This window comes from Scyliorhinus torazame, chromosome 25 (genome assembly GCF_047496885.1).
Source record: "Scyliorhinus torazame isolate Kashiwa2021f chromosome 25, sScyTor2.1, whole genome shotgun sequence".
Classification (NCBI taxonomy): domain Eukaryota; kingdom Metazoa; phylum Chordata; class Chondrichthyes; order Carcharhiniformes; family Scyliorhinidae; genus Scyliorhinus; species Scyliorhinus torazame.
In genome coordinates this window covers 25,415,343-25,427,228 of record NC_092731.1, presented here as the reverse complement: position 1 = coordinate 25,427,228, position 11,886 = coordinate 25,415,343, and the positions used below count along the sequence as shown (strand labels likewise).

Here is an 11,886-nt window from a genome sequence, read left to right as displayed (position 1 = left end):
TTACCTGTCAAAGTCATCCACTGGCTGGTTTCCATTTCCTCCAAACACACAGAAACAGCCGTAGATGTACTGCTGTATATATTTGAAATTTGGATTGCCGCAAACCATAACACCTTCCAAAGGAAGACAAGCCAATTGCCGGAAATGTAATTTCAGGAATTCACATTGCTGCAAGAAGACAATCCCAAAACACATTGTATCAAGAATGCTCTGAATCAGAGTGAGCAGGAAGACAATTTAACAGGATGTGGATTTGAAAATACAACAACCTACAAATTAATAAATGTGAATTCAGCAGAAATTATATCTGAGTAAATGTCACTGGGCCTGAGGAGGTAAAGTGAACTGAATATTGAAAACATTCACTGCCTCCTGTGTCAATGGAACTGACGGATTATAAGCAAAACATATTGGCCAGGAATCTCCGAGTCCACGCTGGGTCGGAGAATTGGCGGGGGGGGGGGCGCAAATGCGCTCCGACGCCGGGCCGCCGATTCTCCGGTCACCGGAGAATCGGCGCAATTCGCGGCCGTGCAGTCGCCGCAGCACCTGTTGGGGGGCCGCTGAAATAGGCCCCCGCAACGATTCTCCGCGGGCAATGGGCCGAACTCCCGCCGAGTCCCACTGGCGTGGTTCAAACGTGGTACCACCGGGCGGGAGCCCGGACCCGCGGCCGATGTGGGCGTCCTGATGGGTGGGCAGGGGATCTAACTCGGGGGGGGGGGGGGGGGGGGGTGGTCCACGGGGTCCAGGCCTGCGATCGGCCTACCTCCTTCCGTGCGGGCCCGCTGTTCGGTCACCGACATGTTGCTCCACGCCGGCGAGTAGACAGCAACCATGCGTGTGCGCCGGCATGGAGACAGCCGGCGCGCACATGCGCGGACCAGCGCCGGCCGTGCAGGGCCAGCTTTCGGCGCCGGAGCAGCGCACAGCACTCCCCCGAAGAACAGGAGAATTACTGGGCCTGGTGGCCCGTTGACGCCGGCGTCGCTCGCACCAGTTTTATCGGAGAATCCCGGCCATTAAATCCATTAAATACTCACAGGGCAGATGCAACACGAGGTTAGATACAGAGTAAAGCTTCCTCAACACTGTCCCCATCAAACACTCCCAGGACAGGTACAGCACGGGGTTAGATACAGAGTAAAGCTCCCTCTACACTGTCCCCATCAAACACTCCCAGGACAGGTAGAGCACGGGGTCAGATACAGAGAAAAGCTCCCTCTACACTGTCCCCAACAAACACTCCCAGGACAGGTAGAGCACGGGGTCAGATACAGAGTAAAGCTCCCTCTACACTGTCCCCATCAAGCACTCCCAGGGCAGGCACAACACAGGGTATTTACAGAGTAAAGCTCCCTCTACACTGTCCCCATCAAACACTCCCAGGACAGGTAGAGCACGGGGTCAGATACAGAGTAAAGCTCCCTCTACACTGTCCCCAACAAACACTCCCAGGACTGGTACAGCACTGGGTTAGATACAGAGTAAAGCTCCCTCTACACTATCCCCAGCAAACACTCCCAGGTAAGATAAAGCACTGGGTTAGATACAGAGTAAAGCTCCCTCTACACTATCCCCAACAAACACTCCCAGGACAGGTACAGCACAGGGTTAGATACAGAGTAAAGCTCCCTCCACACTCCGCATTAAACACTCCCAGAACTGGTACAGCACGGGGTTAGATACAGAGTAAAGCTCCCTCTACACTACCCCAACAAACACTCCCAGGACTGGTACAGCAAGGGGTTAGATACAGAATAAAGCTCCCTCTACACTGTCCCCATCAAACAAAAGAACAAAGAAAAGTACAGCACAGGAACAGGCCCTTCGGCCCTCCAAGCCAGTGCCGACCATGCTGCCCATCTAAACTAAAATCTTCTACACTTCCTGAGTCCGTATCCCTCTATTCCCATCCTATTCATGTATTTGTCAAGATGCCCCTTAAATGTCACTATCGTACCTGCTTCCACCACCTCCTCCGGCAGCGAGTTCCAGGCACCCACTACCCTCTGTGTAAAAAACTTGCCTCGTACATCTCCTCTAAACCTTGCCCCTCGCACCTTAAAATTATGCCCCCTAGTAATTGACCCCTCTACCCTGGAGAAAAGCCTCTGACTATCCACTCTGTCTATGCCCCTCAAAATGTTGCAGACCTCTATCAGGTCGCCCCTCAACCTCCGTCGTTCCAGTGAGAACAAACCGAGTTTATTCAACCTCTCCTCATAGCTATTGCCCTCCATACCAGGCAACATCCTGGTAAATCTCTTCTGCACCCTCTCTAAAGCCTCCACATCCTTCCGGTAGTGTGGCGACCAGAATTGAACACTATAAACAGACCCCATCAAACACCCAGGACAGGAATTCACATTTCTTTTAACTTCTTAGTCATTGACAACTTCTCTGTTCTGAATTACATCCAGTTTTGGGCACTGCCTCACTTGCTGTTCCCCCCACTCCTACATCACATCCCTGAGGTCTTCAGTTGATCACTTACCTCCGAGTACGATGAGGATCGCAGTGTGTTTCGGGGACTCCATGACTTCTCGTTTCCTCCGAGTGATCGATGTTTGTCTCATCGTGGCTCTGCTTCTTTTATTCAGCTCTCGGGATGGTTACAACCCAAATTAGCTCAGCAAATGCAAATAGGGTGAAGAACCCTGGACTGATGGTACAAATATTTTGCTATTGTCCAACTTGTTAAGAGATTTGAAGAACCTGTTGTTCTGGTGCGGGGCTTGTCGGCTTGGATTCTCTGAGCAAAATACTTAGAAGTGAGGACAGCTAGAAAGTGTCACTTGATAGGTTGCACTCAGCGATCAGCACTCAGACCGAGTCACTCAGCTGTAAGTCCAGCACAATTCCCACTCCAATTTATTTAGTCACAATGATCAGATTAATGATGTCCCTCATCTATCAGAGTATGAATTTACTGACCGAGTTGCATAGCTCTGCATCCCAGTAAATGTGTCCCTGGAAAGGTCCCTATTTTACTAGAGTTAGGATTACTGAAAAAATATGTTTTGGTCTGTTGGGTTTGGTCAGCTTTGAGATAATTTGTGATGCAGTTAAATAGTTAAATATTCTGCCAAATCTTGCAGATCAGGGTCAAAACAAGGGGCACTCTTATCAGTACCCAGGGGGTGTCCACGCTTTGTAGAACCATATCTCAGTGAGAGTCAGCAATTTCAGCAACTGTCTCCCAGTGAGTGTCAGTCCCTTCAGGAACTGTACCCCAGTGAGTGTCAGTACCTTCAGGAACTGTATCAGTGAGAGTCAGCACCTTCAGGAACTGTATCCCTGTGAGAGTCAGCACCTTCAGGAACTGTACCCCAGTGAGTGACAGCACCTTCAGGAACTGTGCCCCAGTGAGAGTCAGCACCTTCAGGAACTGTATCCCAGTGAGTCAGCACCTTCAGGAACTGTATTCCAGTGAGTGTCAGCACCTTCAGGAACTGTACCCCAGTGAGTGACAGCACCTTCAGGAACTGTACCCCAGTGAGAGTCAGCACCTTCAGGAATTGTATCCCAGTGAGTCAGCACCTTCAGGAACTGTATTCCAGTGAGTGTCAGCACCTTCAGGAACTGTATCCTAGTGAGAGTCAGCACCTTCAGAAACTGTACCCCAGTGAGACTCAGCATCTCAGGAACTTTACCCCAGTGAGACTCATCACCTTCAGGAACTGTACACCAGAGAGCCAGCAACTTCATGATCTGTACTCCAGTGGGAATCAGTACCTTCAGGAACTATACCCTAGTGAGAGTCAGCACCTTCAGGAACTATACCCCAGTGAGAGTCAGCACCTTCAGTAACTGTACCCCAGTGAGAGTTAGCACCTTCAGGAACTATACCCCAGTGAGAGTAGCACCTTCAGGAACTATACCCCAGTGAGAGTAGCACCTTCAGGAACTAAACCTCAGTGAGAATCAGCTCCTTCAGGAACTGTACTCCAGTGTGAGTCAGCACCTTCAGGACCTGTACCCCAGTGAGAGTCAGCACCTTCACGAACTGTACCCCAGGAGAGTCAGCACCTCCACGAACTGTACCCCAGTGAGAGTCAGCACCTGCAGAAAGTGGATCTCAGAAAAGGTTACCATCTGTAGGAATAGAAGCTGATAAAGAAAACCTGGACTTGGAGCTCGTGTGAAGAATAATCACTGGTATTTGGAATGTTGTCATGTGTGGAGCTGAACTAAGAATTTGTCAGGAGTTTGAGGAGATGCTTTTGTGTGTGTGTGCACATGTGTATGCATTAAAAAAAAATTTTTTTTAGAGTACCCAATTATTTTTTTTCTAATTAAGGGCAATTTAGCGTGGCCAATCCACCTAACCTGCACATCTTTGGGTTGTGGGGTTGAAACCCACGCAGACACGGGGTGTATGTGCAAAATCCACACGGACAGTGACCCAGGGCCAGAATTCGAACCTGGGTCCTGAGCACCGTAGGCAGCAGTGCTAACCACTACGCCACGTGCCGCCATGTATGCATTTTTATGTGTATGTACATAGTTGTATGTATGTCTGAGCGTGTATGTCTGGTTGTGCATGCGTGTGTATCCATATGTGTGAAATGATGGTGTGTGCTGTAGAATTGGCAATGAAATTTCAGGATAACAAATTCAAATGAGAAGCCTTGATTGGGTCTGCCTGTCTCCAGTTGATGTAAATGACGATTTTAAATAGTGAAGATGATGCAAATAAAAACGATTTTGTTACTGACTTACAGTCTTATTTATTTCATCGAATGACCAGTTGTTTTTCATCTCCCCTGTTGTCCTGACAACCTTAGACGAGTGATTTCAGTATCAGTAATTAACAAACATTCCCACTCCCACCATTGCAGGCTCCAATCAGTGACAGCAGCAGAGAGGCTACCTCACTCTGCTTTATTTCAGTACAACCACATCTTTAAATGAGCTAATGGCCACAGCAACAAAACCTAGAGGTCAGTGACACTGAGTGACCAAATAATCAGTGAAACCACCCAACAGGAATCCTATCCTGCAGACCAGGAATATTCCTTTGGAGAGCCACTTGGCCGGGTGACTCAGCCACATCTCCGCCACTTCATTGCAAGCTGGAGCCTGGGATGGTCTGGCACAGATCCTGGTCATAATCCACAAATGTCTGGTTGAATTTGTCAATGTGCTTCCTGAAGCACAGGGCAGCTGCGACATCACATTCACACATCTTGTTACTGCACGGGAACCACGATAGCCAGGGCCCACCTGTAAAAGAGGAGACTGTAAATATATATATAATGTACACCTGATACACACTATTTCTGTGGGTGTTCATCAAGCAAGTGGAGATCTGGAATGCTGCAGGGATCTTTAAAGTTGGGGGCTCCCTAATGCTTAGGCTGGGTCCAAAATATCTGGGGGAAAGACCCCTAGAGTACTAAAGTTGTGGACTTTCCCTAATTTTGTGTTGGCCTCTTCATGTTCTGCGGCCCCTAATGCAATAAAAGTTTCTGTATACTGTAAGTTGGGGTCCATCATGCTGTGGGCTGCCTCATGTTAGGTGTGTGTGGTCCCAGCTGTGTTTTTTTAATATTGTGTTGGGGGTTTCCTCATTCTGGAGGTTTCTGCTGAATCTTCTTCATGTTGATGTAGCCACCGGCAGTGTGATGCAACAAACTATTTTAGGGCACAATCCAGTAAAGGTTGCAGGAGTTATTTTTATTCTTTCATGGGCGTCGCTGGCTGGGCCAGGGTTTGTTGCCCATCCATGAGCTCAGTGGGCTCGCTCCTGCTCAGCCATTTCAGAGGGCAGTCACGAGTCAACCCCATTACTGTGGGCCTGGAGCCACATGTGGGCCAGATCGGGTAAAGACAACTGATTCCCTTCCCCAAAGGTTGGAGGAGTACCTCCCGAGGGTGATTGGGCAGGATCAGACAGGTTTCGTAAAGGGCAGATAGTTGTCGTTGAATGTGCGCATCTTTTGAATGTGGTGCTTCGGCCGGCAGAAGTGAGTTGGAGTTGGTGGCGGCACTGGATGCGGAGAGGGAGTTTGATCGTATGGAGTGGAGCTATTTGTTTGCGATGTTGTGGAGAGGTTTAAGATTGGACTTAAGTTTGTGGCATGGGTGAAATTGTTGTATGAGGATCCAATGGCGTATGTGCGTACAAATTAGATGAAGACCATAAGACATAGGAGCTGATTTAGGCCACTTGGCCCATCGAGTCTGCTCCGCCATTCAATCATGGCTGATATTTTCTCATCCCCATTCTCCTGCCTTCTCCCCATAATCCCTGATCCCCAGATGAACTCATGGTACTTTCCATTGCATAGAGGAATGAGGCAAGGGTGCCCTGTATCCCCCTTTCTGTTTGCACTGGCAATAGAGTCATTGGCCATAACGCTGAGGTGCTCGGATAAATGGTGGGGGATAGTGAGAGGGGGGGGGGGGGGGTGGTGTGGAGGATAGGGTGTCCCTGAATGCTGATGATCTGTGGCTCTATATCTCCAACCCAGACTCTTCAGTGGGGGATATAATGGGACTGCTTAGGAGATTTGGGACTTTTTCAGGTTACAAGTTAAATCTGGGAACTAGTGAGTGTTTGATTGTATCACCTCCGGATGGGGGAGTTGCCATTTCGGGTACTTTAGGTACCTGGGTTGTAGGTAGCTCGAGATTGGGCTCGTCTCCATAAGTTGAACTTTACGAGCCTGATGGGCAGGGTCAAGGCGGATTTATTGAGGTGTGATAGCCTCCCCCTATCATTGGCAGGCTGGGTGCAAGCGGTTAAGATGAACATCTTGCCGTGGTTTTTATTTTTATTTTGGTCTTTTTACCAAAATTGTATTTTATGGGGGTGGATAGGTTGGTTACGTCGTTTATGTGGGCAGGTAAGGTGGCAAGGATTAGGAGGATAATGTTTCAGAGAGGGCAACAGTCTTGACCCTTACGAACCTGTTATACTATGATTGGGTGGTGAACATTGAGAAGGTGTGGGGTTGGAACAGGGAGACAGAGGCTTTGTGGGTGAGGATGGAGGCAGGTTCTTGTATTGGGGACGGGATTGCAGGTGCTGGCAATGGCGCCACTGCTGTTTGCCCCAGGGAAGTTCTCAGGGAGTCCTATGGTGGTGGCCATGCTGAAAATATTGAGGCAATTTCGGCAGCACTTTAGGGTGGGGGCAGGGTCAAAGTTAATGCTTATCTGAGTGAACCGTGGGTTTGAGCCAGCGAGGATGGATGGGAGGTTTCGGGGATGGGAGGAGCAACAGGTGATGGAAATGTAGGACTTGTTTTTAGAAGGGTGGTTCTCAAGTTTGGAGGAACTGGGGGAGAAGTTTGGGGTCTCACGATGGGAGGTTTTCAGGTGTGTGCAGGTGCAGGATTTCGCGAGAAAGGTTTTTCCGACTGCACAGCCCTCCTCGTTGCTGGAGGGGTGCTGTCGGTGGGGGGGGGGGGTTGGTCATCTCAGCGGTCTATGAGAGGAATTTGGAGGAGGATAAGGCATCACTGGAGGGGTGAAGGCTAAGTGGGAGGAGCAGCTGGGGTACCGCTGCGTTGTGAGGTGCTGCGGAGGGTGAATGCCTCGATCCTTGTGTGCGAGGCTGGGGTTGATACAGCTAAAGGTAGTACACAGCAGCTGACAAAATCAAGGATGAGCCAGTTGTTTGAGAGGGTGGGAGGATATTTGTGAGGGGTGTGGGAGGGGCCCAGCCAATCACATACACATGTTCTGGTCCTGCCCGAAGTTGAAGAAATTTTGGAGGTTGTTCTTCAGCACCATGTCGGCGATCTTGCATGTGGGTATAGAGCCCAGGCCCCTGGGGGCCATATTTAGGGTATCGGATTTGCCGGTGTTGCAGACAAGAGCTGGGCCGATGTTTTAGCCTTCGCTTCGCTGATCAGCTGGGGTGGAGGTCAGTTTCTCCACCATGTACCTCAGTGTGGCTGGGGGATTTAGGGCAGTCCAGCCACGAGGCCCCACTCCCGGGGGTGAGGCCCGAGGTCAATCCCTTTCCCCTAGCCCGAGCTCCGCCAACTCCCAGGACCCTTGGGAATCCCTCCTTCTGAAGTCTGGCAGCAGCAAAGAGGCACATGGGCACTGGATTTACCTCCTTGACCCCCCAAACCCAGTCCACACTTGTCAGGATCTGCACCAAAGTCCACCCTGTGCAGTTCCCCGCACGTGTTGGGGTCAGGGGCATTGCGGGAGAGCTTTGAATCAGGCTTCAAACTCGTTAATTACACGTAAAAATAGGGTTTTGCACAATAATAATGTTCCCGCCCGCTCTAGGCGGGAAGCCCGTTATTCATGGAATCCCTACAGTACAGAAGGAGGCCACTCTGGCCATTGAGTCCGCACCAACTCTCCAAAGCAGCAGCCCACCTAGGCCCACTCAACTGCCCCATCCTTATAACCCCATCTAAACTGCACATCTTTAGACTCGAAGGGGCAATTTCGCAATCGACATAACCCGCACATATTTGGACACAAAGGGGCAATTTAGCATGGCCAATCCACCTAACCTGCACATCTTTGGAGTGCGGGACCAGGGATTCAACAAAGAACAAAGAACAAAAAAATGTACAGCACAGGAACAGGCCCTTCGGCCCTCCAAGCCCGTGCTGACCATGCTGCCCGACTAAACTACAATCTTCTACACTTCCTGGGTCCGTATCCCTCTATTCCCATCCGATTCATGTATTTGTCAAGATGCCCCTTAAATGTCACTATCGTCCCTGCTTCCACCACCTCCTCCGGTAGCGAGTTCCAGGCACCCACTACCCTCTGCGTAAAAAACTTGCCTCGTACATCTACTCTAAACCTTGCCCCTCTCACCTTAAACCTATGCCCCCTAGTAATTTACCCCTCTACCCTGGGGAAAAGCCTCTGACTATCCACTCTGCCTATGCCCCTCATAATTTTGTATACCTCTATCAGGTCTCCCCTCAACCTCCTTCGTTCCAGTGAGAACAAACCAAGTTTATTCAACCGCTCCTCATAGCTAATGCCCTCCATACCAGGCAACATTCTGGTAAATCTCTTCTGCACCCTCTCTAAAGTCTCCACATCCTTCTGGTAGTGTGGCGACCAGAATTGAACACTATACTCCAAGTGTGGCCTAACTAAGGTTCTATACAGCTGCAACATGACTTGCCAATTCTTATACTCAATGCCCCGGCCAATGAAGGCAAGCATGCCGTATGCCTTCTTGACTACCTTCTCCACCTGTGTTGCCCCTTTCAATGACCTGTGGACCTGTACTCCTAGATCTCTTTGACTTTCAATACTCTTGAGGGTTCTACCATTCACTGTATATTCCCTACCTGCATTAGCCCTTCCAAAATGCATTACCTCACATTTGTCCGGATTAAACTCCATCTGCCATCTCTCCGCCCAAGTCTCCAAACAATCTAAATCCTGCTGTATCCTCCGACAGTCCTCATCGCTATCCACAATTCCACCAACCTTTGTGTCGTCTGCAAACTTACTAATCAGACCAGTTACATTTTCCTCCAAATCATTTATATATACTACAAAGAGCAAAGGTCCCAGCACTGATCCCTGTGGAACACCACTGGTCACAGCCCTCCAATTAGAAAAGCATCCTTCCATTGCTACTCTCTGCCTTCTATGGCCTAGCCAGTTCTGTATCCACCTTGCCAGCTCACCCCTGATCCCGTGTGACTTCACCTTTTGTACTAGTCTACCATGAGGGACCTTGTCAAAGGCCTTACTGAAGTCCATATAGACAACATCCACTGCCCTACCTGCATCAATCATCTTAGTGACCTCCTCGAAAAACTCTATCAAGTTAGTGAGACACGACCTTCCCTTCACAAAACCGTGCTGCCTCTCACTAATAAGTCCATTTGCTTCCAAATGGGAGTAGATCCTGTCTCGAAGAATTCTCTCCAGTAATTTCCCTACCACTGAAGTAAGGCTCACCGGCCTGTAGTTCCCGGGATTATCCTTGCTACCCTTCTTAAACAGAGGAACAACATTGGCTATTCTCCAGTCCTCCGGGACATCCCCTGAAGACAGCGAGGATCCAAAGATTTCTGTCAAGGCCTCAGCAATTTCCTCTCCAGCCTCCTTCAGTATTCTGGGGTAGATCCCATCAGGCCCCGGGGACTTATCTACCTTAATATTTTTTAAGACACCCAACACCTCGTCTTTTAGGATCTCAATGTGACCCAGGCTATCTACACACCCTTCTCCAGACTCAACATCTACCAATTTCTTCTCTTTGGTGAATACTGATGCAAAGTATTCATTTAGTACCTCGCCCATTTCCTCTGGCTCCACACATAGATTCCCTTGCCTATCCTTCAGTGGGCCAACCCTTTCCCTGGCTACCCTCTTGCTTTTTATGTACGTGTAAAAAGCCTTGGGATTTTCCTTAACCCTATTTGCCAATGACTTTTCGTGACCCCTTCTAGCCCTCCTGACTCCTTGCTTAAGTTCCTTCCTACTTTCCTTATATTCCACGCAGGCTTCGTCTGTTCCCAGCCTTTTAGCCCTGACAAATGCCTCCTTTTTCTTTTTGACGAGGCCAACAATATCTCTCGTCATCCAAGGTTCCCGAAAATTGCCGTATTTATCCTTCTTCCTCACAGGAACATGCCAGTCCTGAATTCCTTTCAACTGCCACTTGAAAGCCTCCCACATGTCAGATGTTGATTTGCCCTCAAACATCCGCCCCCAATCTATGTTCTTCAGTTCCCGCCTAATATTGTTATAATTAGCCTTCCCCCAATTTAGCACATTCATCCTAGGACCACTCTTATCCTTGTCCACCAGTACTTTAAAACTTACTGAATTGTGGTCACTGTTACCGAAATGCTCCCCTACTGAAACATCTACCACCTGGCCGGGCTCATTCCCCAATACCAGGTCCAGTACCGCCCCTTCCCTAGTTGGACTGTCTACATATTGTTTTAAGAAGCCCTCCTGGATGCTCCTTACAAACTCCGCCCCGTCTAAGCCACTGGCACCAAGTGAGTCCCAGTCAATATTGGGGAAGTTGAAGTCTCCCATCACCACAACCCTGTTGTTTTTACTCTTTTCCAAGATCTGTCTACCTATCTGCTCCTCTATCTCCCGCTGGCTGTTGGGAAGCCTGTAGTAAACCCCCAACATTGTGACTGCACCCTTCTTATTCCTGATCTCTACCCATATAGCCTCACTGCCCTCTGAGGTGTCCTCCCGCAGTACAGATGTGATATTCTCCCGAACCAGTAGCGCAACTCCACCTCCCCTTTTACATCCCCCTCTATCCCGCCTGAAACATCTAAATCCTGGAACGTTTAGCTGCCAATCCTGCCCTTCCCTCAACCAGGTCTCCGTAATGGCAACAACATCATAGTTCCAAGTACTAATCCAAGCTCTAAGTTCATCTGCCTTACCCGTAATACTTCTTGCATTAAAACATATGCACTTCAGGCCACCAGACCCGCTGTGTTCAGCAACTTCTCCCTGTCTGCTCTGCCTCAGAGCCACACTGTCCTTATTCCCTAGTTCTCCCTCAATGCTCTCACCTTCTGACCTATTGCTCCCGTGCCCACCCCACTGCCATACTAGTTTAAACCCTCCCGATTCGCCGTTGTGAGTCCTGATTTTGAGCCAATGTGTTACAGCCAATCGCGGATCTCAATTTTAGTGGGCAGACCCGGAGAACCCCGGCCATGGTAAAGCCTTTTTTGCACAGCGCGTGTTTAGTGTTCAGAATGCACGGCCTGGAAGCATCATGGATTCGACTGTGGCCTTCAAAAGGACATTGGATAGTTATCTGATAACAACATTTTGGCAGTGAATGTGAAAAGGATGGGGGTTTGGGGACTAGGTGAGTTGCTCTTGCAGGGTGCCAGCACCAACAAGACAGGACGAAAAGACCCCTTTCATGCTGGCCGCGCTTTGATT

The 11,886-nt window shown here is 49.4% G+C and overlaps 1 protein-coding gene across 5 annotated transcripts in view; it reads right to left on the bottom strand.

The window, feature by feature from the left end:
* Window positions 1-4,708: 4,708 nt before the first annotated feature.
* LOC140402436 (basic phospholipase A2 PA-9C-like) overlaps window positions 4,709-11,886 on the bottom strand; it is a 37,605-nt gene continuing 30,427 nt past the window's right edge. For all 5 annotated transcript variants that reach the window (XM_072490215.1, XM_072490216.1, XM_072490217.1 and 2 more), the window contains exon 5: window positions 4,709-5,229. In XM_072490215.1, the coding sequence (XP_072346316.1) occupies window positions 4,948-5,229 (282 nt within the window). In that variant the 3' untranslated portion in view covers window positions 4,709-4,947. The remainder of the gene's footprint in view (window positions 5,230-11,886) is intronic.